Here is a 27306-nt window from a genome sequence, read left to right as displayed (position 1 = left end):
AAACACAGCACAGGAACTTCTATAATGTCCACATCTAGAAAGCACACACTCCCACTCATGTGATAAATACTGAGATGTTAGTCCATCCGAATCGGTACAAGAAATCACAGTTGTCGAGTGATAAGAATTGTAACTCAAACGAGCTGTCAAAATAGGGCTTTTCCGTAATAGAGAAACATACACATACAACAAACCTCACAAACAGACTGTGGTTTTGTGATCTTTGCTCCTTTGCGATGCTCCACAAGTGTATGGTAGATGTACAGAATCCTCTCCAAGTGTTCATTAGCCAGGTCAGCATCGTTTGTCCCTAACTTTCCAAGAACTTCTTTCAGAGACCCCTGCAGCACACACGTATACACATAAAGACCATTAAAAGACCAGAATAATATATTAATAATAATACTGGTTCTTAATATTTATGTCTGCAATAGGATTATACATATAAATATACATACACACACTACCAGTAAAAAGTTTGGAATCATAAAGATTTTTTTATGTTTTTAAAGCAGTCTATTCTGCTCACCAAGACTGCATTTATGTTATTTAAAATACAAAAAAAGCTGTAATATTGTGAAATATTATTCAAATGTAAAATTACTTTTCTATTTGAATATATTTTTAAAATGTAATTTATTACTGTGATGCAAAGCTGAATTTTGAGCATCACTACTCCAGTCTTTAGTGTCACATGATCCTTCAGAAATCATTCTAATATGCTGATTTGCTGCTCAAGAAACATTTATGATTATTATCAATGTTGAAAGCAGGACTTTTGGGTTATTGGATGAACAGAAAGTTCAAAAGAACATTATTTATCTGAAATAGAATGGTTTTGTAACATTGTAGTAGCATTCAAAAGTTTTGGGTCAGTAAGAATTTTTTTAATTTTTTTGGGGGGGAGAACTTAATGAAATTAATACATTTATTCAGCAAGGATGCATTAAAATGATCAAGTGACAGTATAGACATTTATAATGTTGCAAAAGCTTTATATTTCAGATAAATGCTGTGCTTTTGAACTTTCTATTCATCGTATAATACTGAAAAAAAATTGTACACAACTGTTTTCAACATCGATAATAATAATAAATGTTTCTTGAGCAGCATATTAGAATGATTTCTGAAGGATCATGTGACTCTAAAGACTGGAGTAATGATGCTGAAAATTCAGCTTTGACATCACAGGAATGTATATTTACACAAATGGTATTTTATTTTAATGGACAAAATAATGTTCATGCATACATGATGCAAGTATACACTAAGTGTTTTCTGTCCCTTAAATCAGTTTTAAATAGGTGAATTGTTACTAAATATTAAGTAAAATAAGTCTTTAATTTTAGCTATTTGTGTACACACATCATTTGTGGTTATTAATTTTTAAAACAAATATCAACATCAGCTGATTAATATGTTTAGCCGATGTATTGGTCCATTACAAGCAGTTACTATAGCATGTATTTTAACACAACTGAAATGACGATCAATCTGAATCTAGAATGGGAACAATCACTTTATAAAAAGTGCATAAAACATTTAAGTCCATATTATACGGTTTGTCAGACAAACTTGGTTCCCTCACCTGTAAGGAGTCCCACAGGACCAGCATGTGTTCTTTTTCAACATAGTTAGCTGAAGACTCAGCCATGTGGTCCAGAGTTTCTTTGATCGAGTCCCAAGGTAAATCAACATCCTGTCCGACTGCTGGGCCAAGCTTCTGCAACACCGCCGGAAGAGCCTGACAACAACAGCACTGTTAATCACTGACAAGACAAACGTTAATTATGTGAGGCGTTTGGTTTTCGGTGGCGTGATCTCACCGTAGAGGCACAGGAGTGGAACATGTTACGGACTCCTCGACACATCTCAAAGATCAGCTGACCGGCTCCTCTGGCCTTCTGAGGATGCTCTGACAGGTTGGAGAATATGAGTGTGAAGAGCGCGTCATAATCTGTAACCTTTTGGACATGAGACAGATGCGTTAGCTTAAGACAGCACATGATCATATAGAGGATGATGAAAACAACATGAGATGTTAAAGACTCACCTTTCTCATCAAAAAAGAGAAGCTCTCGGCAGCAAAGTTGCGGATGTGATCCTTCTTGTGCGCCAGGAGTTCACTGTAAAGACTGATTTAGAAAAAGTAACACTTTACAATAATGATCCATTTGTTAACGTTAGTTAAAGGAACACGCCGACTTTTTGGGACTTCAGCTTATTCACTGTATCCTCCAGAGTTAGATAAGCCCATTCATACCATTCTCATCTCCGTAAGCAAGGCCTGAAATAGACTAACTTACATCAACATTACCAACGTGACAACCTGCTTGCACAGAGAGCGTGCTGGGGACTATTTTCAGGCGCTGCGTAATTTCATTGCGCCACTGCACTGCACTATTTTGTCACTTATTGAGCAGTAGGCTAGCTGGAGCCGGTTACCTCCAGTGTTTGTGCTAAGCTAGGCTAGCGGTGGGTGCATCAGACAGAGTTATGGCACGCACAGAGATGAGAATGCGGTGAATAAGCTCAAGTCCCAAAAAGTCGGTGTGTTCCTTTAACACTTCTAAAGCATTTATTAATCTTAATGTTAATTTCAAAATGTAATAATACATTATTAATATCAAAAGATGTATCTGTTAATATTATTTAATGGACCTCAGCTGACATGAATTAACAATAAACAGTTGATAAAGATGAATGTCTTACTCATTGTAGTTAATATATTATCGTATTAACTGAGCCTTTATGAGCATAGATGTGAAGAACAAATGTGTTGAAGTAAACATGTTTTATTTAATACAAATTATATATTTTCACAAATTAATTTGTACTCTTTAAATTGCTAGAAAATCGATGTCATGTCTAACCAGTTGTGTTCCAAATTTGAAGCTGATATCACAAAAATTGAAGTTCAGGTGAGATTTTATTTAGGTGCTATATGAAAAATAGCCACCGGATGACACCCACACTCAATTGAATTTTAATGCATTCTCCTGTCACAATATCACTTCTAACACAAAACAGTGGCCAAATATGGAACCTTGAGTCTCAGACAATTCCAAAGATGTGTGTTTTGACAAGTTTAGAAGAAGATTGAATTATAAAACAGTGCAGTAAATTTTGTAATATTTAAAACATGACCCAGCCCACTGGGGGAGGAGCCAGAGAAAAGGTACCTTTTCATGGAAACGTAATATCAAATTTCGACAGTTTACACTGGATGAATTTTGAGTGTTTAAGCTTTCAATGAACCCTATTTTATAACGATTAATATCCTTTTGATTAAAATGCTAAATTTGGTATTACAATGGGGGTGGAAATGGCTTGGACTTGATGCTGGTAACACAATGCATAAAAATATTCATATTCTGGAGCTGAAAATACAGAATTATTTAAGACGAAAATGCTTTTTTTATTTTTTATAGACATTTGACATTATCAGGATCCACAAATATTCCCCCATTGCATTATACATTATATTCCACATTATATAGTACTTTAATGTATACTGACACTAAAACTTGAATTTTTTCTCACAGTAATTTTCATTTTGGGTGAACTATACACAATATAGATTGTCACTATCCACGATACATATAATTGAATTTTTGTATTGCGATATATTGTTACACCCCTAAGGTTAACTAATTTTAACTAATGAGAGCTTATTGAAAAGCTTTACTGATTATACATTATAATTCTATTAACTATGACTGAGAATCTGAACATCCAAAAGTCTAACACAGAATAAACAGTAATATAATTTACTAGTTTATTTCTACTTCTCACCTGTATATCTTGTCCATATCCTTCACCATCATCCTCCACAGGTATTTGTACAGGTACGATAGACACGTGAAGGCCCATTCCAACACCTCAGTGTCTTGTGTGTCCAGTATAGACGTGATGATGACGAAGAAGTCAGAGAAGTGGGGGTAAAAGTCCATCTGGAGGTCTCGAGCCAGTTGAATTACAATACTGAAAGCAAGAGTGGGGTTAACATGGCTTGTCGGCCTGTTTATTTGAAAGAAAGATTGAGAGGAACTCACTCCAGAAGAGGCTGGTAAGCCATGTTGCTCTTCACTGACAGGTGGGTCTTCAGACTCTCCACAATAGTGTTTTGGTGAAACACCAGCATGTTGAAAGACTGACTCTTGCTTGACACCTCTCGAAAAAACGTCGCTGTAGAATTCAATTCAATTCAAATTTATTCGTATAGCGCTTTTCATGATACATATCGTTTCAAGCAGCTTCACAGAAAATGCATCTACATTACAATTTAAATTGATTTGTACATGTTATGCATTTCAGAAATGCACATATACAAAGCACACTGATTAGCTAAATATCTATTATTAATCAATATAATAACTATGGCACAGAAATAAGTGAAATAAGAATACATGTTGTTAATGAATACGGTATATAGAGATGAGCATAGCTGTAGAACAGACGATTAGATTAACACTTAAACCAAATCACTTTATTCTCACTATGCCATATACATGACAGTAACAGAGAGCAGTGTTTATATAGTTTATTCATATTTTGAATTAGTTTGTTGTGATTTTTTTAATAGTTTTGGTTAACTATAATAACCCTTACAGAGAGTGACAATAGACAAGATGTACAGATCACAAATTAAATGAGCAGTATGTACAATATCCTCACAATATACAGTGTATTTTGTCACATTAAAAGCTCACAGGACGTTGTTACTTACTGAAGTGCTCTGTCAAATTCAAGTCTTTCCATTTTATTAGGGCTTCATAAAAATAGGTTTCTACCTCCTGAAAAAAATAAGAGAATTCAGCAAAATTAATAGAAAATACATTAAAAACTACAAAGTTGCTAACAATGAATTATGTTATCTGATTTAAACAAGACTCATACCTCAGCATAACTTCCAGTCCTGTCAATGCGATGAATAACATCAATATTTACTTTTGCGAGCCTTTCAGAAAACGTGACAAACTGGAAAATAAAAGATATGAAGACATCTTAACTGAGTGGAAACTTCCTCGCATTACAACTAGTATATTGAACTGTATAGATGAAAATGTAATTATTAAAATCACAGACTTATATACACCCAATTCAATATGTAAAACTCTGTTCGTTTCGATATATGAAATAAAACATTGTAATGTTTGTCAGCTGCACGAGCTGCAGTCTCCAGCATGCGTTATTCACTAAACTTACGCGGAAAGTGTTTTTTGATTTATGAGATGGAGGTTTGGCTTTGAGCTTCATTTTGCTGTATCTTCTGACGACCAAATACAGAAATTAAGTGTATTCCGTGTTTTAAAAAAGATTTGCGTTATCAATTGATGTGAAATTGTTGATACACATGCCGTCTCAGGGAATCGCCATGTTGAATGATGCATTATGGGTAACGCGTAGACTTTTACTTTTTTCCAAAATAAAAGTCCTACTACGTTTAAAAGCGCATTAGGAAAGATAATTTTTTTAATTATTACCTAAAACATTTTGGGGGTTTTTCGTCTATACCAGGGCTGTTATTATTATAACTGAAACTAGAACGAAAACCGTAAAAAAAAAAACATTTTCAAAATAATAAAAAAATATTTTCAAAATAATATAAAAAAAGTATTTTATTTCAGCTAGGTGCAATCAACATTTCCCATTTCATTTAGTTTACCTTGATTTACTAAACAAAAAACAATAAAACTAGATAAAAAAATAAAAATAAAAATAAACTATATATAGTTTAAAACAAAATTCCTAAAACTTTAACTGAAATTAAAATGGAAAATATAAACATAAAATCTAATTCAAAATATCAATAAAAACTTATACTAAAATAACACTGGTCCATACCAAGGGTTTTCAGTTGAATTATATATAGTAATACAGAAATATAAAATATAATCTAAATGATAAGATAAAATATAAAAATACTAAATGTTCTAAAAATATATTTAAAATTATATTTATTTATTTCTAAACATTATTGTGTTGCATGTATAACCAGTTGACAATTATGCTAAACATTATCTCCAAAAGATTACTTAAACCTATACACATACAAAAATGAATAAGGTTAATAACATTAGGCTGCGTTTGTAATTAATAGGGAGTGAATTCTCTCTCTGTGTCGCACACACGAGAATAAACACATTATCTAATTACTGGGGGAAAAAATCATTCCAGCCCAACTCCTGTAAAAGGAGGAATGAATGTGATATGGGTGGGATGATGACAAGCATGCAGCACCAGGAACATTCACAGTCTCTCTGACTGACCGCACCGCAAAGAGGCTCCTCAGACTGTCATGACACAATCTCTGACCTAACAATCAGCTATCAGTGAGTACATTCCTGATGGTCACTGACAATATTTAGCAAACAGAGCTACAAAGGCTGCCTTGCAAATTCAAGAGATCCTGTTAAAGAAGTTCAGACGTGCACCAAGATGTCAAGTGGACCCTCCTTCAGTGTGTGGGACTATGTGGTCTTCACCTTAATGCTGGTCGTCTCTGCAGGCGTTGGGGTTTTTTACGCCTTCGCCGGAGGAGGTCAGAGCAGCTCCGCAGACTTTCTGGTGGGTGGACGGAGTATGACGGCTGTACCGGTGGCCCTGTCCCTGACGGCCAGCTTCATGTCGGCCATCACCATTCTGGGGACCCCGGTGGAGGTGTATCAGTACGGAGCCATCTTCGTCCTCATCTGCTTTTCTTTTGTTCTGATGGTGGTTGTTAGTTCTGAGATCTTCCTGCCAATCTTCTACAGACTGGGCATTACAAGCACCTATGAGGTGAGATGAGAAAAATGAGAAAATTTGGCATAAACACCTTTTATTGCTGAATTCAGGGTTATTATCGTTAACTAAAATTAAAAGAATTTCTGAACTAAAAAAAAACCCCTAAACTAAATGAAAATTAGAAACTATAAAAATATAACAGTATAAAACTATAATACAAACTAAAGTAATAAGATAGCTGGATGAAATTGTTAACTTTATTGAATATATTATAGGTAAAACATTTTATTGATTTTGATTTATCGTTAGCTAAAAAACATTTCTGTTAATTGAAATAAAGCTGATATAAAATAAAAATTAAATGCTGCCTTGGCATTAAGTAACTGGAGTAAGTTAAAGAATTAAAATTATTAACGGGAAATAAATAAATTAGACTAAAATTAACATGAAAACAGCGAATTCAAAATATGAATAAAGCTAAAACAAATTAAACTAACACTGTTGCTGATCTAAAATAGTAACTTTATTCAATATATTAAAGGTAAAACATATTAATGATGTTAAAATGTGTCAATAATGCATTCATATTGATGTAAAAGCAACTTCAACTGCAATGTAACTTCATTTTTGCCCCTCTAATGTTTTATTAATCTGTTCGCAGTATCTGGAGATGCGTTACAATAAAGTAATTCGACTTTTTGGGACAGTCCTGTTTATCATACAGACAGTGAGTGTTGTTCTTGCTATCAGTCTCATTAAATCATACAGTAAACTCAATGTAGTTTACAGTATTTTCCATATCTTCTCAGGTACTGTACACTGGTCTGGTTATTTATGCTCCAGCTTTGGCTTTAAACCAAGGTAGGATTTTTCTTTTGCACTTCAACAATTACCAATGACTAGTTTAATTCTACATTAACCTTATTCTTAAGTTTCTTCCTTCACTATTTAAAGGTTCCAAAAGGGGGGATTTTGAAGCAAAGAATCATTTAAGGGTCTTTCAAAACCTTATTATAATATAAAAAACCTTTTTCCACTATAAAGAAGCTTTTGTGCAATGGAAAGGTTCCATGGATGTTTCAGATTATTCATGGGATTATAGATGCCAATAAAGAACCTTTATTTTCTAAGAGTGTAAAGTTGAACTGCATTATTTGTGAAGTGCATGGTGTAACAAGTATGCTTGATAATGTGCAGCACTCTATGGTCAAGTGAACTCTCTCTTCTCTCTCTTCTCAGTCACAGGTATAGATCTCTGGGGTGCCGTCATGTCGACTGGAGTCGTCTGCACCCTCTACTGTACATTAGTAAGTTAGTAAAAGAGTACAACTGCACAATAATTATTGTTATTTCTTTAACCCTTACCAATCATTATTACATATTCGGCTCTTTAGCGACCCGGATCTATATCTAACACGGATGGATCTCTACCTGTCGCAATAATATAAAACTCTCCTGATATTAGAGTAACAATTACAGAAGAATAAAATAAAGCATATTCATTACCTTTTAGAGCTTGGCAGGGTTCAGTTTGAGTTTTGTTCAATCATCACTGTCCTCGTTTCCCCAGTACATTCAGCATCTGGCTCATAGTCGCAATCTCAAACATATTCTCAAAACTATCATTTTCAACATCTTCAAAATCAATATTCTTCACCAGATCCACCATCAAGTGACAGTGACACTAATATTTGATTGCGTTCAATACTTGCTCTGCAGTAAAACGTCCTATTCTTTTGTTTTCTGCCTGCGGTAACTATGAGTGAAACGTCACTTCATCAGTGTGTGTCAGACAATGCACTTATTCAGTTATCAAAGATTAAATTATTGTTGTGCAGAAAAAAATATACTTTCACTGTTACAAACCTCAGGTCATTAGCGATCCTATACTGTACAATTTTTACAAAAGATGAGTGGCAACAGGGCCGGCCCTGACCAATTTGGTGCCCTAGGCAAGATTTTACTTGGTGCCCCTTGTGTCAAGGTTTAGCACTACACGTTATCAGTCTTTGGAAACATGCATTGATGTTTTATTTTTATTTTTGTTGTTTTATATGATGTCCAGTCCATTCTACCCCGTCATTATGTTCATGATATTATTATTATTATTTTTAATTTTTTAAAGGCTGATGATAGTCAAACTATACAAAAATTGCACCTATGCCACATTACAGCCTAAACACAGAGCAAGAGTGCGTCTAGCATTCATGCACAAACTATTCATTGAGAACTAGCAAAAGTGTTTTCCAGTAGATGGCAGCAATATTCCACTAAACTATGAGCATTCATGTTGTCACCAGGAATTAAACAGAAATTTAGATATTTAATGTGAATTTTACATAAAATGTTGCTATTTTAAATAAACCTATATATAAATATCATTACTAATTTGGGCAAATACATTTTAAAATTGATATACACCCCCTTAAAACTCCATTAAAACTGCACAACTGCAGAGTTAAAACATTAGGCTATTAAAAAAGTCATATTACATGCGTTTAATATTTTTATATTATTTATTTTTTACAAAATCACACTGGCTGTGGCCTCTGGAGAACCCAGAACAGCTGCTTGCATAAAGTTTAAGGTAAAAATAACTGGAATTAATTAGCAAACATTAGTATTTTACTACTATGCAATTAAATAAACTGTTCATTAATTTGCCTACATCACTTTACTTCTGTCTTTACACTGCAAAAAATGCTCTACTTATTTAAACAAGAATCTTTTTCTTGTTTCCAATCCAAATATCTAAAAATTCTTAAATCAAGGTGCATTTACTAGATGAGTAAAATGACATAAGCCATTTTTCTTGTTTACTTGAAAATAAAATCAAAATGAAGTGAGTTTTTGCTTAAAACAAGCAAAATTATCTGCCAATGGGGTGAGAAAAATAATCTTATTTCTGTTTGGGACAGAAACAAGATTTCAATCAGAAACAAGATTATTTTTCCACTCCATTGGCAGATAATTTTGCTTGTTTTAAGCAAAAACTCACTTCATTTTGATTTTATTTTCAAGTAGCCTAAACAAGAAAAATATCTTCTGTCATTTTACTTATCTAAATGCACCTTGATTTAAGAATTTTTAGATAAACAAAACACAAATACTAAGTAAGAAGAGCAGTGTATCCCTTATCTTCCCTGCATCAGAGGGCTTCTGTCTTTTTTGACACTTCAATTCGGCCATCCGTCATAAATAATCAGGCAACTTACACCGTGTCAACACCTGGCGCGAGCGGCCAAGCACCCTAAAAAATGAAAGCAATCCTGTCTGCGTTGGATGCGGCGAGAGGCGACGCGACACATAAACTGATCGCGCGTTGTATTTCTGACGCACTTCAAGATCGGCGGGGGGAGATTGATGAGGCGGACAAGATGCGGGGGACTTAGTTAAGTTTTTTGCGCTTTATTTGGTAATATTTATTTGGTAATTTTTTTATATTAATAAAATAGTATCAGTAATACATTTTTGGCGCCCTTATGGATGAGTGGCGCCCCTAGCATTTGCCTATTCCGCCTATGCCACGGGCCGGCCCTGAGTGGCAAAACAGCCATCCTTTTATAATTGTATTTTTTTTTCTTGTTATATTGTTTATTATGTAATGACTTGATTGAGGAATACTAAGAAGGTTGATGTCTTTAAAAAATGAATGAGGAGGAGGGCAGTGAATGACATCCTGGGTCACTAAAGACCACTTTAAGGGTTAATGAATAATTCAATGACTCACTTTTAACTTCAATTGTTTTTATTTCTGGATTAATCTGCATTTTTGAACGAATCTCTAATGCGAGTGATTCAATGACAAATAAATGTTTTAACAGTCACTTATCGCCACCTACTGGCGTAACAATGTAATTGATACAATCTGTGTGAATTTTAGCGGTATCTAGTGGTGAGGTTGTGAATTGCAATCGCCCACCGCTCACCCCTCCCTTTCGAAATGCTACGAAGAAACTACGGTGGCCGACACAGGACAAAGATGTCGTCGTCGGAGAGAGCAGAGAGTGACTAGTACTCTGCAGAGAAGTTTATCCATTTAGGACTACTGTAGAAATATGATGCCGCAAAATGTTGACTTTACTGTAAAGGGACCCGTGGTGTATGTAGATTGAATTGGCTCATTCTAAGGTAATAAAAACATAACAGTTCATTATGTAAGGTCTTTACACATCACTGAAAACATAGTTATGTATATTATATTGCATTTCTGTCAATAGAACCTCATAAATAATACACACTGCACCTTTAACTCTATTTTGATCGGGGGCCTTGGAGTCAAAAATGTTGAGAAGCACTGATAGAGAACTGTCCCTTTACCTTGGCAGGGCGGTCTGAAGGCGGTGGTGTGGACGGACGTGTTCCAGGTTGGCATCATGTTGGCTGGTCTTTTGGCCGTCATCGTCCAATCAGTGCTACTGCAGGGCGGGATCTCCACTATCATCAGTGACTCCGCCCAGGGTGGCCGGCTTAACCTATGGGAGTGAGTTGTGACATGACTGACAGGTACAGGACTGCATAATTAAACACTTTCTCATGTCATATCCAACCCTTTCAGCTTTGATCCAAACCCTCTGAGAAGACACACATTCTGGAGCATCACAATTGGAGGGACGTTCCTCTGGACCAGCGTCTATGGCATTAATCAAGCTCAGGTGCAGAGATACATATCATGCAAGTCCCTGTTCCATGCCAAAATGTGAGTGTTACACAAAAAATAATTATCAGATTCACACGGAAAGAGACACAATGTGTAACTAAACCTTTTTGTGTGTGTATGTTTGTTTTTGTCTCTATCCAGGGCTTTGTACATTAATTTAGTGTCTCTCTTGGTTATTTCATTATGCTCAGTTTTTTGTGGCTTGTGTTTATACTCCATTTATAAGAACTGTGATCCATGGACAGCACAGAAGGTGTCTGCTCAAGACCAGGTATGCCACAAGCCACAGCAATGCTTCCCAAATGCAACATCATTATAATCTGTGCATTTTATTATAAGTATTGATGCTATTACCAATCAATTCTATATATGCAACATCAATGTCTCTCTATAATATACAATAAGCTTATGCCCTACCTGGTGTTGGACATCCTGAGCGAATACCCTGGACTGCCAGGACTGTTCGTGGCAGCAGCATACAGTGGCACTTTAAGGTTTGTTCCCTATTAAGAGGTACAGATCACCTAAAAAAGTACATTCCGTACATACATCATTTACTTACCCTTGTGTCGTTCGAGAACCATATGACCTTCTGTAGAACACAAAAGAAGATATTTAGCAGAATGTCCAAGCAGCTCTTTGCCATACAATGAAACTATGGCTTAAAAAGGACAACTATATTTTCTTGAGCATGTATTATATTTATTGTCTCCAGTACAGTCTCCTCCAGTGTAAATGCTTTGGCTGCGGTAACTATTACAGATCTGATGCGTCCGTACTTCAGTCTGTCAGAGAGGCAGCTGTCCTGGGCTTCGAAGGGCACGAGTGAGCAAATATCTTCATTTAGAGCCCATTAACAAATAATCAGGGATTTCAACTACTAAACTAGATGATGTTCCCCAATCACAGGTGTGCTTTACGGTGCCGTGTGCATTGGAATGGCTGGTCTTGCATCTTTGATGGGAGGGATGCTACAGGTCGGTTAATGAAGAATCATGTGAAAATAACAGGGCAAATGATGGCATAATCCCAATTTTCCTGTCTTTTTGTTCCTCTACAGGCCGCTATTAGTATTGTAGGAGTGGTTGGTGGACCTCTACTCGGCCTCTTTTCTCTTGGCATCCTGTTTCCATGTGCCAACACAAAGGTTATTTTGGCTACATTTTAACCCGATAAACGTCACCCCCCCCCCCCCCCTTTTTTTTGAGTGTAGACTTAAAATGGTTGTAATTTGTTGGTATCTTTTTAAAAAATACTCTCATCAGATTTTTTTTATTGTAAAAAAAGTTATATAAGTTTGTTTACTGTAGCAAATGTCCTGAACTAAACATTTTTTATTTTAAAATGTTGATATGTATTTTACAAAATAATTTGGCTCTAAAATTGCTAGAAAATCCAAACTATGTCTAACCAAGTTGTGTTCCAAAATTGAAATTTTTATCATAAAAGTTGAGCACACTAAAAGGCTTTCAAGTCCCACTTCCATGGTAAAGCAATGTCCAGTTTCAAAATGGTTTCACAGGATGAATTTTGAGTGTGTAAGCTATTGAATGATACCTAATTCATGGTGTTTATTAAAATATGTGATAGGGAAAAAAAATGCATTTCTGCAGGTTTTATGAAGGTAAATTCAAGACTTTGAGACCTTTTAAGGACCAAGTAAAGAACATTTTATGGAATAAATTGAAGGGAAAACAATACGTTAATATGTTCTTTAAATTTAAATGTCTAGGGAGAAACACAATGACTTGTATTCATTTTGAAAATACAACTACCGACAGATATCCATTACTTTTTAATTCATAATACGTTCCTTCTGATCACACTGCAAAAAATATGTTTTCCAGTGCTGGTTCTTTAATCAAAATACATTTACAGGAGATGCAAAATTAAATAAAATATCTGTTTTCTGTGAAATTGTTCAAAATGAAAAGAGTTTATGATTGAAAGTTCAGGAACATTTAAATCTCTGACAGATTTTCTTGCTATTTGTTCTTGCTTTAAGCATAAATTCACTTACTTTTGTCCAGTTTTTCACAACTTCATTTTACATTTCCATCTATGTATCTTGATTTAAAGATGTTTAGATATTTGTACTGGAAAACAGGACATAAATACAGAGGAAGAAAATCACTTTTTGCAATGCATGACTTTATAAATTGCCCGGTTTCACTGACAAGGCTCAAGTAGTCCCAGTCTTAACTGAAAGCAACTTGCAGTGACATATCTTAAAATATGTCAGTGCCATTGTTTTGTCTCAAGTTATTTTATGTGTTATTTTAAGGCACATTTATAAAAAGCTACATAAATGTCCTAATTTAACTAAGACCTAGTCTTGGCTTATTCTAAAATGTCTGTGAAACGATGCCTAAGACTTTCTCCTCTGGGGCCAGTTGCATAAACTAAGCCATTATGTTTAGACTGTGTCTTAAGAACTAATTTGACACACTAACAGTTAGTCAAGAGGTAATCAGTCTTACTTTTCTGATTCAAATTAGACTAATCTAACTTTGTATGTAACTGACTTAAAAAAGTTAAGAACAGTCTTGAAGAAAAAAATAGACGACTAACTTTTAAGACTAGTCTAAGCAGTTTATGATTTAAGACCTTTTAAGACCTTAATTTGTGTAAGGATGAATTAAGACCTGCAGAAACCCTGAAAAATCAATAAAAAGTGTCTGACACTTAACAGGCTAATATGTATTTTTTCTTTATAAAATGCAAAAATCTAGTGGTCATTACAATGGAAAGTGTGTCTGTTTTAGGGAGGCTTGGCAGGGCTGCTGTCTGGTTTGGTTCTGTCACTGTGGGTGTGCATTGGAGCACAGATATACCCTCAACAACCAGAAAACAGCCGACCATTGCCTCTGACGACACACGGCTGTAACTTCTCTTTGGCACCAGGCGGCACTAACTGGACTGCAAACATGAACGACTTCATACTGAAAGAGAATCTACAAAGGTGGGTTGTGAAAATCATTTGAGTCAAAATCTATTGGCTGAGAGATGTAACAAGATCCATTTCTCAACAGGCCTTTCCTGGCTGATAATTGGTACTCGCTCTCATACCTGTACTTCGGCCCATTGGGGACTGTGACGGTCATCGCCGTAGGGCTTATTATCAGCATACTTTCGGGTATGAGACATTCCGAAACGTGAAGCACTCTGCATAATGCTGTCATTGTTAAGAGTAACTGATGTTTTCTAAATGTGTCTCCAAGGGGGCAGACAGATGGTTCTGCAGCCTGGGCTCACGCTATCAAAAGAGGACCTCACCTGCTACAAAGCCTACAATGTATTCAAAGAAAAAGTGAGTATACATTTTATTGCATATGTATATTGTATATACATGTCTATTTACACACACACACGCATATATTGACATATACTCACAGTGTTCCCATAACTTTTTCCATTTTCAACTATTTGCACAAAAAGCTTTCCGGTAGGTCGGGCAAGCTTGACCTGGTGCGGGAGCTGGAGAAATCCTTTGGAAAAACCAACCTCGCTTTCTGTGATGTAGAGTTATCTACTCAAACACTTCCTTAAAGCACCATTAAACTGAAGGGTCTTTGAATAAACATACATACATACCTATTATGAAACATGTCACTTTCATTACAATTAACAGCTCTATTGTAAATGTAACAAAGATGTAGTAATAGTAATAAAAAAAAACATTTATGTCCAAATCTGTCGTAGTGCAACATATCAGATACAGATATCTGAAAACGTTTGAGACATATATAGTCTGGCACTTGTGATTAATGCTCTGGATCGTAATAACGTTTCTTCATTGCTCTGTATTTCCTGAGGAAGTAAAGCGCCTCGAGTTCTTTGATCACATAATCTCCACGGTCAATCAGCTTTTTGATTTTCTCAGGATCTGTGACATCTTTGTTCTTCATGAAGGCAGTTTTCAGGCGCTCCCTGAAGTATATAGTGCCTTTTGGATATTCCCGCCCAAGATACAAAAGCTGCAGAAAAGTCATTATTACAATGTTACACACCTTCTTTGTGTATTTTGTGACTCTGCTGCCATGCAGTGTTAATGTCTAATAAAGGATGCCATAAAGTACCATTAAACAATATTTCATCTGTTGCAAAAAAACATAAGGAAACTGTCAGATGATGCTTACATTTTTGTACAATCTCATCACCTCTCCTCTCAGTGGATTAGTCATTTTAGCTTCTCTCTCTCTAGATCCTGAGATAGAGAATACACCTAAAAAAGACAAAGAACAAACAATAATACACCACAATATAATATTTCCAATAGCATACAACACAATTACACACAATAATGTGGAATGAAATTCGCCTTGTTGCAGTCTATACATTGTACGGTTATGGTACGTTGATACGGTACTATATGCAGACATGCTGAGGGGAAAACGTAATGTTAAGTTGGGTAAGTTTTTCCTTTAAGAAATAGGTTGCTTTATTAGAAATGTTTGCTCACCTACAAGCTCATGACAGATGTGTTTACCAGGACGTGCGGGGCAAATGCCATGACATGGTTGCTCTTCAAAAATATGCCTGGAAGCGCGGTGGCTTCTCAAAATAAAAGCCAAGTTGCATTTTTTTCCTTCAAAATAAAAGTCTTTTAATTTGTGAAACTATGTATTTTTAGCGCCGTTTATTTTTTATTTCTTCAGCAAGAACTTGAAATCACAGGCAACATTATTTTAAAACATATTTTTATTGAACAACATCCATAAACTCCATAAATAAAAAATCACTACCAAAATTGCATCATCCCATTCAAAATACGGTCCTATATAAACCACAATCAACATGAAAAAAAACTGATTTACATTCTTAAACACCTTCCTTCATATGCAAACACAAAATATAAATAGATTTTGGTCCTATTCTTGGAATATTTCTCTGCGTTCAACCATAGTGTCATGTCAAAAACATTAGGACTGCAGTGTTCCCATCGGTTATCCAGATGAATTCCAGCTCTTCCTGTACAGAAGCAAGTAGGCCGTGTTGTCTCTAAAACAGTATACAAAATTATAATCAAAAACTGGAAGATGTTGCAGAGTGAATAAAGTAATCATTATTTAACGGGCATGTGTTTGTATGTTGTTCTCTTTAAAAGTGTCTGTGACAAGATAACCATGGTAGGCTATATAGGTCAAGAATTACCCTTTATATGTGCGCTGCACGTCTGCCCATGTGGCCTGAGACAAATGAATGAAAATAATTACTACACCAAATTACATATCACTCTCAATATGATCTATTTCAGACTCTTCTGTTTCTAGTCAGTCTCTTACTGGTTTCACGTAACTGTCATTAGCATAGCACCACATCTGGTCCTGAGCTTGCTTGACGTAAGCAGTGTAGTGACCAGACATAGCAAATCCTATATGAACTATTACTGCATAGAGACTGTAATGCTCATCAGCCCTGGGAGCATCACTCGCAACCTAGAACAAGCATACAATAATTTAAACATACAAAAATTATTATCATTATGACTATTATTATTCTTTACAAAATATATACTACACATGCATTTTCTGATTGCGCTGCAGCAAAAACACTTGTGTTAAAAGTTTCAGGGAAGGTGACTTTGTTGAAGAGTTTCCTGGTGAAGCCACGTTCGTTTCTGAATCTTTTCAAGTGGACACACATAATCAGAGGTAATGAGACAAGTTTCTGTCCCTACATGACAAAAAACAAAAAAACAAAACAGAAAATTAAACAATTAACTCAAAAGAGTCATGCATTGTATCGTGTGCTGAAATCAAGTTAAAATCTGGTAGCACTTTATTTTACAGTCCTGTCCCATGTACATACTATATACTTATTATAATAATTAATTGCAATAACTGGGTAATAACTAGGTACTAACCCTGAACCTACCCCTAAACCTAACCTTAACCCATAGTTACCTTATAGTACCCAGTAGGTAAGTACACTGTAAGTACACATAAGTGCATGCAACCTAAAATCTTACTTGAATTTGCCATATTATCACATAAAAACACAGTGAAATCAAAATGTACATTTCTTATGTTTTTTTATGGAATATTACAGCATTTATTGTAAATGATTAATGATCCGTGCACATTATAATTTTTATTACAAAAGACTAATTGCAACTTCAGTTCCCTGCCAACTTAAAACATTTTTAAACCGTCAAAAATGTACATTCTGGAATATTATATTGTTTGATAAGGGCAAAAAAAAAAACTAAAAGCACACACATGCGTGGACGGCTGCTTCTTCTCACACTGGTTACAGTAATTCTCCTCACCATCCGCCAGGTTTTGAAGCTGGAAATAAGAGTCAATGCAGCTCTCCTGAAGAACATAAGGAGGAACTATGTGTCATTTATATTACAATGGTATCAAAACCAGTGTATCAATGACTACCGAAACATAATTGATGAATGTTTAGCTTGTTTACCAGGGTGTTTTCCCCTTCACGGATCGCCAAAGGAAGGCTGAAAAGAGAGCTGGGGCACCGTTGAATGGATGCGCAATGTGAACATTTCACCTGCGTCTCTACCTTTATCTCATAGAGACTGCGGATTTCCTGAGCCTGAAAGAGTGAAGACATATACAATTGAATATTCTCATTTAAATAGTTCATATTAAACAAAACTGTACATATCTATTTTTAATGCAAACCCACCAAGCAAGGCTCAGGCATCTGCTTCTGGGTGAGATTGAGGATAATGTGGAAAATTTCATCCGCATCCTGTTGAGTGTATCCTACAGCACAATGACAGAATACACTTAGATTGACACCATTTTCATAAGTATACAATTTTAGGTTGATATGATGCATACGGCTGATGGCGTGATGGTAGAGGCTTTTCAGAAGGTCTCTGTGCGGAGCAGGATGTGATGAATCCCTCATAGCTAGCAGGGCGTTCTTTAATTGCAGTGGGATGTTACTCTGTTTGATCCCAGCAGATGGATTCCATCTTTAAAAAACAGGCATTATTAAATATTATTTAGCACGTCTTAGTATGGCTAGTTTTCAATAGTTAATGGAGCTTTACTTGTTTAGTATGTCCAGTAGTTCAGTGGTGGCAGAAAAGGACTGAAGCAGAGAATTAACACAACAGGACAGACTGTCGTTGAAAAGGCCTCTCACTTCTGAAACATAAAATCCTATTTAAGATCATTTTGTTAGTTCCATCATTAGTTTCTGCATATACTTCAAAAAAATGGTTCAGGAGACTGTATTACAGTAGTTCTCAGAACATGTTGGGCCGTTCACACAGAACGCTTTTTTCCAGTCCACTGTAGACCCAACAATGGGACCCATTGACTTACATAGTAGGCTATGGGAAAAAAATACTATAGATGCCAATGTCAACTGTTTGGTTTCCAACATTCTTCAAAATATCTTCTTTTGTGTTCAGCAGAAAAAAAGACATCCATACAGGTTTGGAACAACTTGAGGGCGAGTGATGACAGAATTTTCATTTTTGGGTGAACCCTTTAAAAAAAGTTTTAAAAAAGCGTCTCTAGACTTCATGTTTGTTGTTGTTCTGACCTGCAAAAATGTGTTCTGTGTGAACTGGTGTTCTGACAATCTGTCCTACCCGCTCAGGATGTGCTACTGGTAGTTCAAGCTGTCATGTTAATCTCATAATATGAGTTTCTTTCTTAGAATGAACTACCACCTTAATAAAGGAAGGAGTACATCTTGTCAGTTCTAAACACCCATATCAGAATGAACTGTCTACCTCTTAATAATGAACTACCACTTTAAAAAAGGATGTAGAAACAGGGGAAGCACATATCAGTTCTAAACACCTATCAGAATGAACTTAACTACCACCTTGAAAAGGATGTAGAAACGGGTAGCACATCTTGTCAGTTCTAAACACCTAATGAACTGTCTATCGCTTAATGAATTGCCACCTTAAAAAAATGTAGAAACGGGTATCACATCTTGTCAGTTCTAAACACCTATCAGAATGAACTGACACTTTAAAAAAAACGATGTTGTGGATGCAAGTCTCTGCTGACTTACCATAATTCCTGGGATAGCTCCATGATGCGGAGCGGTTGTATAGTCGAGACATTTTACTCCATAACTCTCCCATTCGATATAGCCGCAAAAGCTTCTCAGTGCTGTATCTATGGCTGTTTTTTTTATGACACAGTCAGTTTTAAACTGTGCATTAGTTTTTAGAAACTGAATTACGCGTACGCAATACTTACCTTCCTCAATATACTTCAGCTCCCGGTTTTCTCGTAGCATAAGTCAGTTCAGTTTCAGTCATAAACAGAAAAGGCTGATTTTACTTTCAGTTTCAATTCACGCGTCAGTTTCTGTCACAGATACGAAACTAGGTAACATTTTAAAACAACTTTTGGTGACGCAGTTTACTATAAGGTCCCATTGGTTAATACAAATGTTGTTTAGAGTTAGCTCAGGTCCATTACATAATATTAGGCTAACAGATGCAACTTGTGATTTTCTTTATTTATTAGTAATTAATGCTGAAATAGCCTATATATAATATGAAAAATATTAACTATTATTAATAAACGTTTTATTTATTTTTTCATTGCTAGTTCATGTTAAAGTTAACTAATGTTAACGAAGTGTTACCAACTTTCATCATCATTATTATTAAACAAACATTATGTAATCACTAATACATTTTTTAAATCAATGGAAATATCAAGAAATTCTAATACACATTTTAGATATAGGCGATTTGTATTTTAATATACATAAACCTCTGATTCTTAATTTAATAAAACATATTAAAAGTATATAATAAAATATTAATACAATTATTACAAGTCTTAACGGTGACTATGTTCACTAGTTGCATGATGTATCTACAGCACAAGTACAGATGCCCAGGAACTCATACATTCACATATACATTTTATTATTATATAATAAAATTACATATGATCCACATTAAATATTTCTCTTCAGGATCCTGTCCATTTCAAACAAGCTATCAGTACTATCTTAGACATAATTCATTGATTTATCTATAATATAACTATATTCACCAACACTTGATGTCCATAGCAATCACAGTATCTATACAATTTTGGACGGCACCATTTTCTCACAGTGCAACTACAGTAAAACTCTAACTTCTGTTGTTGGCCTTGTAATAAGGGCCAAACATGGTGTTCCACGTCTGCTGAAGGAGTCCATGCAGGCGGAGCAGCCATGGGAAAGCTGAGGGAAGAGCTGAGAGCGGAGAATTAGTTCAGGCTATAGTCAATCAGAGTAATTATTAAGAATGCACTGCATAAAGAGGGGTCTCTCACCTGGGTCTATACGGACGAGAAGAAGATACAGCAACATTAAGGCCAGAAAAACTCTGCGCAGAGAGATGGATCTAATTCTCACACTGGCTACTGAGAAACCTCGGTATAACAGCCTCATTAGAGAATTCAGCCGCTGGGTCGATTTATCTGTCAAACACATTGTTGAATCAATTATTTGCTAGAATATTCTACAGTAAAAATGAATTATACAGTTCTATATATACTGCACAGAATGTGTTAAATAGAGCATTTTGACTCCAAACAAATGAAAACAAGAAAGTCACCTTGTTTTGAAGCACTAGTTGCCACAGATTCAGGATTTGAATTGGACGATGCTGCATTTTTCTCATTTTGAATGTCTACTAAACTATAGGCTGTTTGTCTCTGTTCATCACTGAATGCCACCCGACCCACATCGCTCTCCAGCATTTCCAGAGCTTCAGTCGTGTGACCCATCGGCACCAGTATGTGGAGAAAATACAGCTCAGCCACAGTAGTGAATCCTGATTGGCTCATGTTACTAGAGCAGTGCAGCCAATCACAGACTGCATCCTTCATCACAGCCCGTTCGCCCACTTTCACATAGAGTAGAATGCTGTGAAACACAGTTCAACTACATTAGGTGTGATGTAGTGGTACTTCGCCCACATTCAAACTGCTATTTAAAGGATTAGTTCACTTTTAAATAAACTTTTGCTGATAATTTACTCACCCCCATGTCTTCCAAGATGTCCATGTCTTTCTTTCTGCAGTCGAAAAGAAATTAAGGTTTTTGATGAAAACATTCCAGGATTTTTCTCCATATAATGGACTTCAATGGGCCAAATGACAGTTTCAGTGCAGCTTCAAAGGACTTTAAACGATACCAGACGATGAATAAGGGTCTTATCTAGCAAAATGATTGGTCATAAAAAAAAAAAAAAAAAGGTTTAAGCTTTATAAGCACAAATGCTCACCTTGCGTCACTTAATACGCAATTACGTTGAAAAGGTCACGCTTGAGGTAGAAGTTCTGAGTCAGTGTTTACAAGTTGAACTTGCACATACTAAGTCAAACGGCGTTTACAAAAAAAAGGGAGTTAAAAGGTAAAACAACGATGTCGGACGATTTTGAACTTCGAGGAGAAGATGAGATGGAGTTTTTCGCCCTGCCCTAGCTTTTTGAACCGGAATACACGGAGGAAGAAATTAGGCAGATGGAAGAGACTGTGGCGACACACACCTCTCAAGCATCGGGCAGACGAAGATCAAATGAGACGTGGTGGTGCACATGTGGCAAATGCCAACCATTGCCAACCGAGGAATAATCTCAATGCTGCCACAACTGGACCATTTCAATCCCGCCATTAGAATCAGTCATTGAGTCGGCTGGTGAGACCCTGTTTCCATCTCGCTGCATTACCGAACAAAATGGATTTCCACTGTTAATGAGCAACAGCAATTTAGAGCTGTTTTTTAGTTTGTCCAAAATTAACTGGAGACGCCGTCCGTAATTGCATATTACGTGACGTCACGAACACGCATCACAGAACAGAGAAAGGCAACATTTGTGCTTATAAAAATTGTTTTTATTTATGACCGATCGTTTCGCTAGATAAGACCCTTATTCATCGTCTGGTATCGTTTAAAGCCCTTTGAAGCTGCACTGAAACTGTCATTTGGACCTTGAACCGCTTGGGGCCCATTGAAGTCCATTATATGGAGAAAAATCCTGGTATGTTTTCATCAAAAACCTTAATTTCTTTTCGACTGCAGAAAGAAAGACATGGATATCTTGGATGACATGGGGGTGAGTAAATGATCAGCAAATGTTTATTTAAAAATGAACTAATCCTTTAATGCTAATTGTGAGATTAAATGGCAGCCTCTTCTCACCACATTTGAATAATCTTGGCAGGAATTTTCTCTGTTTCTCCATACTGCTGCAAAACCCATGACAGGACTCCACGCCACTGATTGAGCTCAGCCAGCGCCTGAATCCCCACTATAGTCAAAGCTGCTTTCAGTTCTGCATACTTGAAGCTGTAGGGACAAAGATTTAGTGAGAGGATTTAAGATGGTAAATGATTAAATCATCATGTTAACAGTCAGTTTAACTCACCAGCAGTGTTCTCACAATGGCACAATTACTGTATTCATAATTCATTGATTCTGCCTACTACTACTTTTTGTCTTTTAAAATGTCCTTTCTATAAAAGCCAAGATATTTCAGGTTTGCAGAATTACAAACAGAGATCATACCAGCCACTGGTCATGTGCCAATCACCAACACAGCATTTGATCACTGGATTTACAGAAATCATTTCACTTTTAAGAAATGTTTCTCAACATTGCATATCTAATCAACTCCTGACAAACACACAATAATTACTATTTGAATTATCACTCAGTGAGTCATTTAACCATGTCTTTTATCTTTCAAACACATTAAAATGTACAAATTCACATTTCATATTTACATGAAATGCAGGGATTCCCCAACTTTCTTGTCCCCTGAACCCTTATACTTAGAGGTAACCTAATATGTTTTACATGAATTACCCAATGATATTTTAAATTAACAAGTTGGGTCAATAATAAGGATAAATAACAAAGTATAGTGCTCTGATATGGTTAATGGTCTCTTTTTTTTTTTTTTGCCTCCTGCAGTTCCATTGGAACCCTAATGTAATATTGAATGCACTTCATTTAGTTGATAATGATAACAATGTCACGTTTCTTTCTCGTTGCACTGCTCACCAGCTTTCCTCTTGTTCTACAGAAGAGCCCAGACTCTCAAGCCCTTTCTCGCACGTGTCCAGAGCAGCCTCAAAGTCTTTCTTTACCATTAAACATTCAAGGGCAGCGTCTACCTGAGCTGCAAACGGACACGCGGGTGGGCTGATCAGCCGACCCGAGGCCGAACCACGACCGCCCGCCAAAGACACGGACGAACTGCTCCTCATAACGGACTGCTATTGAGCTTCAAGTGCATTACAGACTTAATATCGAAATAAGAAATAATTTGGAATAATTCAATCTAAATTCTCAATGTCATTAATTCATTTAAACACTACACGTGGATTATATCCATTATGTAAACAAAAACACTTTCTTAGCGCCACTTCCGCAATGGACGGCTGGGAAAAATGCCCGTCAAGTTAAAAGTCCATTACTGAAAAGTTAAAAGTCGACAAAAATAATAATTTATTTAAAAAAAATACATTATATATATATATATATATATATATATATATATATATATATATATATATATATATATATATATATATATATATATATATATATATATATATATATAAAGGGGTCATGCCATTGATTTTTAATTATTTGAATATGTTCCTTAGGTTCACTTATGTTAATAAAGTTTTTTGCACAAAAAACAACACATATATGCAGAAAAACGATTATTGTCAACCTTCATTCTGTTATAAGGGACAGCACCTTTAAAGGGATAGTTCACCCAAAAATGAAAATAACCCCATGATTTACTCACCCTCAAGTCATACTAGGTGTATATGATATTCTTCTTTTAGACGAATACAATCCGAGTTATATTTAAATATGCCCTGGCACAAAATTTGAAGCCCAAAAAAGTGAATTACATGTGTATTCGTCTGAAAGAAGAATGTCATATACACCTAGGATGGCTTGAGGGTGAATAAATTATGGGATAATTTTCATGTTTGGGTGAACTATCCCTTTAAGGCTTTTCACTAAACGGCCACCGTTATGAATGGTTAATGTCATTGAATAGGAAAGCATACTACTGCATGCCAGTGTTTTTAAAATGTTCTTACATTCTTCCATTTGTCCTGTATATTTTATCCAATGTAGACAGCATAAGTTATGGGACATTCTCACATCCAGTGTAGAACAAATGTCATGCTTTATGCCAGTGGGCAGGGCCTATGGTACAAAGATGTATAACTATTTGTCAATGTCTTGCTCTGGAGGCAGTCATATGAGAATGTATGCTGTTTTTGGAGCTTGTTTAAATAAATGCTTTGTTTATAATGAGGAGGATGTTTTAGGCTATTTTAGGCTTATGGTTCAAAAACGTCTTATTTGTCATGACCCCTTTAAATGTCAAAACTGTGAAATGTCACAAATGGAAGTATGGGAATTATGTAATGACTAATTAAAAAAAAAAACTCTAAATATTTTAGAGTATATTTTCTCTGATATTTTACATATTTGTTATATATTTAATAAATGCATTTTAGACATTCTCTTTTAACAAAAATAATGATAATATAAAAATAATAAAGATTTTTCTTGCAAAAACAAATATATACAAATGCCATTTGGAAAATAAGTTTAAGTACATAATTCACTGATGTCCAAAAGAATACAAAAGGTGTTTCCATTAAATAAGGCTGGGGACGTCAAAATACAATTTTTAATTCTTAATTTCTAAAGTGCTCATATATTAAATGATCTTAATTGTAAGACACAATTTCCCAAATCTTAACTCTTCAAATTCAAATCTAAATTTTTACAGTTTCGGTTAACTTGAGTCATGGTCGATGTCCACACATTGGCAACTTCTGCGTCTGTTAGAAGAAGCTGACCTTTGTCAACCAATAATTTCATCAGTCCTTTCCTTCGTCTCCATGTTACCCTCAGCCCATAGTCTCTCTCAGGCGTGTCCTTCACCAGGATGCTTGTGTTCTCGGCTTGTGGAGGAGTTTTTGCTTGGTTTGGGGAGAAAAGTAGATGTTGAACGTTGGTTGGTGAAGTGCCAGAACAATGTGGCATTTCTGGCGTCTCTACATTTGGTGGTTCTGGAACTGTGCTCGTGTTGGGTGTGTGAATGGAATCTTTATTCATTTCATTTCCATTTTTGCGGAATAGCAGGTTCTTTGAATCATCTGTATGCCTGGAGGTAGCAGATGTAACACGTGCAGCCATCCTCCTCTCCACCACTTTTGGAGTTCTTCTTGAGGATTGTCGAAGCTCCTTGCGATGACTGTCAGAAGAAACGAGCCTATCATTCTTCGTCCGTGAACTACGAAGGTTTTCACACAGGTTGTCATGGCCTGTGGTTGCCTCAAAGGACAAAGGAATGTATTTGCAGACCCTTGTTTTTCTAGTCTGAGGTAAACCCAAAAATGACACCTTGTTTGAGATTTTTGCAGCCGCTTGCTTAGCCCTCTTCCCTCGACCACCTCGACTAACCGTCGTGGTCTCAATTGAATTAAACTGTGGAGACACCTATAAAACAAAGAATGTGAATCAGTTTATAAAAAAACTTCACTCATACCATGAAAGTAAGGGTTACAAATGCATGTGCATACCCACGAGGTACATGGTGCACCACTTTGTCGTTCTTCTTCTGATATAAATGACCTGGGATGAATGGCACTCCGTAGTTGTGGTCCATATTCATGTTTTGGTCCATTGACGGGCGCCTCTACAAACAACAGCTGAGACTTGTGTGGATTCAACAGCCTCTTCTTACGTGAAGTGCGTGGCATTAGAAGACATGATAGGCTGCATGAAATGAAAACAAGATCACATGAGGCAGAGAATTACTTCCACTACTACTGTTCTGACAGTGCAATGCATTATGTCAAGCACGGGGAAACCTTTTATTTTGTAAGTCAGATACTGACTTATGGCACATTTAGGGGCTTTAATGTGCCATTAATCAGAGGTCTTATCTTTGCTTAATGTTATGAACAGCAGTTATGCTAATTATTTTGCTTTTCGGTTTTATCTCAGGACACCCATCCCGAAGAAACTAGAGAGTCCGTCAGTTTGGATCCAGCCTCTTATGAAGACTTCAGATGACCAACACCTGTGAAGAGTTGACTCCAACTCCTCCTGCAAGGACTTCAGATGACACAGCTCTGAATCAACATGCACCAATGCTAAATTTCTTTTCTATATATCCTAATCATTTGTAAACAACATGTATTCTTTACTTCAATGTGCTCTGCCTTAAATTAATACATAGTTTTCTAAATGCGTGATATGATATGTAAATGTACATTTCTGAAATCCATAACTTGGACACAGTCGCCTGATAACAAATCATTCTAAATTGTAATGTAGATGCATGCATTTTCTGTAAAGGTGCTTACAAAGAGCTACACAAATAAATGTGAATTGAAAAGCCTTAATATACTCATGTAAAACTTCTTACCGAAACTCAGTAGCATTTTATCATGTTTACTGTCCCTCGACATTCAGTTAATGGTGGTTGCAGTTCTATGAACTACGGAGAAAGTTCGCACATGGATAAAATACGTGGCATTCAATGAAACATTAGCCGATACTTACGCATCGCTTTGTATTTCTTCTCATTCGCATTGTATTTTTTCTTTGGACCATGTAAATTTGACAAAGAGATTGACAAACCGTCTGCGTGAGGTTTGTGGGAAAGTTCATCCCCCATTCAAACAGCTCTGTCTCTCCAACAGAACTAGAAACGACTCGAATTTAGTAAGCCTAATATTGAAATACCACAAGAGGCGGAGCTTAGTGGCCCGGATGTTGTTTTGATTGGTCAAGTACGAGTCCAAATAGTATTTATTATTTATTTGAATTGCTTTTTTAAATGTAATTTTCATTATTGTTTATCAGTGTGTAAAATATTGACCAGACCGACCAAATATTAATCAGCTATCGACCA

General features: G+C 35.9%; 6 protein-coding genes across 11 annotated transcripts in view; 1 reads left to right on the top strand and 5 right to left on the bottom strand.

Moving 5' to 3' along the window:
- The window catches only part of utp20 (UTP20 small subunit processome component), a 31846-nt gene extending 26457 nt beyond the window's left edge, over positions 1–5389 (bottom strand). The window contains exons 1-9 of the mRNA XM_079817495.1: positions 5209–5389; positions 4900–4980; positions 4730–4796; positions 4056–4188; positions 3796–3984; positions 2054–2135; positions 1827–1964; positions 1589–1744; positions 195–341 (exon numbers count right to left, since the gene is read on the bottom strand). Coding sequence (XP_079673621.1) covers positions 195–341; positions 1589–1744; positions 1827–1964; positions 2054–2135; positions 3796–3984; positions 4056–4188; positions 4730–4796; positions 4900–4980; positions 5209–5259 — 1044 coding nt within the window. The 5' untranslated portion in view covers positions 5260–5389. The remainder of the gene's footprint in view (positions 1–194; positions 342–1588; positions 1745–1826; positions 1965–2053; positions 2136–3795; positions 3985–4055; positions 4189–4729; positions 4797–4899; positions 4981–5208) is intronic.
- A 1052-nt stretch (positions 5390–6441) lies between these two features.
- On the top strand, positions 6442–14956 carry slc5a8 (solute carrier family 5 member 8; the record flags this gene model as incomplete). The annotated part of the gene is made up of 15 exons (XM_079816348.1): positions 6442–6783; positions 7391–7456; positions 7539–7590; positions 7969–8036; positions 11058–11212; positions 11288–11428; positions 11531–11660; positions 11795–11883; positions 12105–12214; positions 12299–12366; positions 12450–12536; positions 14155–14351; positions 14422–14525; positions 14611–14699; positions 14828–14956. 15 exons carry the CDS (start codon positions 6442–6444, stop codon positions 14936–14938), a joined length of 1809 nt encoding a protein of 602 aa, XP_079672474.1. The 3' UTR covers positions 14939–14956.
- Positions 13176–15925, bottom strand: lyrm5a (LYR motif containing 5a). Of its 2 annotated transcripts, none has more exons than XM_079816913.1 (3): positions 15856–15898; positions 15529–15614; positions 13176–15366 (listed from the first exon to the last, which is right to left on the bottom strand). In XM_079816913.1, the coding sequence occupies exons 2-3, from the start codon at positions 15571–15573 to the stop codon at positions 15154–15156; spliced, it is 258 nt and encodes an 85-aa protein (XP_079673039.1). In that variant the 5' UTR covers positions 15574–15614; positions 15856–15898; the 3' UTR covers positions 13176–15153. The 2 variants fall into 2 exon arrangements, with proteins under 2 accessions (XP_079673039.1, XP_079673038.1); XM_079816912.1 differs by having other exon boundaries at positions 15135–15366; positions 15852–15925.
- A 154-nt stretch (positions 15926–16079) lies between these two features.
- Positions 16080–19693, bottom strand: usp18 (ubiquitin specific peptidase 18). Of its 4 annotated transcripts, none has more exons than XM_079817351.1 (11): positions 19588–19669; positions 19397–19509; positions 18414–18525; positions 18199–18335; positions 18041–18120; positions 17813–17947; positions 17611–17706; positions 16916–17065; positions 16675–16827; positions 16544–16578; positions 16080–16390 (listed from the first exon to the last, which is right to left on the bottom strand). In XM_079817351.1, the coding sequence occupies exons 2-11, from the start codon at positions 19467–19469 to the stop codon at positions 16336–16338; spliced, it is 1026 nt and encodes a 341-aa protein (XP_079673477.1). In that variant the 5' UTR covers positions 19470–19509; positions 19588–19669; the 3' UTR covers positions 16080–16335. The 4 variants fall into 4 exon arrangements, with proteins under 4 accessions (XP_079673477.1, XP_079673479.1, XP_079673480.1 ...); XM_079817353.1 differs by having other exon boundaries at positions 18414–18510; positions 19588–19663; XM_079817354.1 differs by having other exon boundaries at positions 18414–18510; positions 19397–19693.
- A 387-nt stretch (positions 19694–20080) lies between these two features.
- Positions 20081–23781, bottom strand: pex26 (peroxisomal biogenesis factor 26). The gene is made up of 5 exons (XM_079817272.1): positions 23406–23781; positions 22542–22688; positions 20952–21262; positions 20668–20814; positions 20081–20587 (listed from the first exon to the last, which is right to left on the bottom strand). Exons 1-5 carry the CDS (start codon positions 23609–23611, stop codon positions 20484–20486), a joined length of 915 nt encoding a protein of 304 aa, XP_079673398.1. The 5' UTR covers positions 23612–23781; the 3' UTR covers positions 20081–20483.
- A 1045-nt stretch (positions 23782–24826) lies between these two features.
- On the bottom strand, positions 24827–27147 carry rhno1 (RAD9-HUS1-RAD1 interacting nuclear orphan 1). 2 transcript variants are annotated; one of them, XM_079816415.1, is made up of 3 exons: positions 26955–27147; positions 25967–26162; positions 24827–25883 (listed from the first exon to the last, which is right to left on the bottom strand). In XM_079816415.1, exons 2-3 carry the CDS (start codon positions 26144–26146, stop codon positions 25137–25139), a joined length of 927 nt encoding a protein of 308 aa, XP_079672541.1. In that variant the 5' UTR covers positions 26147–26162; positions 26955–27147; the 3' UTR covers positions 24827–25136. The 2 variants fall into 2 exon arrangements, with proteins under 2 accessions (XP_079672541.1, XP_079672542.1); XM_079816416.1 differs by lacking the exon at positions 26955–27147 and having other exon boundaries at positions 25097–25883; positions 25967–26476.
- Positions 27148–27306: the final 159 nt, after the last annotated feature.

The sequence above is a fragment of the Gobio gobio genome (assembly GCF_949357685.1).
Source record: "Gobio gobio genome assembly, chromosome: 5".
In the NCBI taxonomy this organism is placed as follows: domain Eukaryota; kingdom Metazoa; phylum Chordata; class Actinopteri; order Cypriniformes; family Gobionidae; genus Gobio; species Gobio gobio.
Note: the sequence above shows the minus strand (reverse complement) of the source record. Positions and strands in the feature narration are given on the sequence as shown.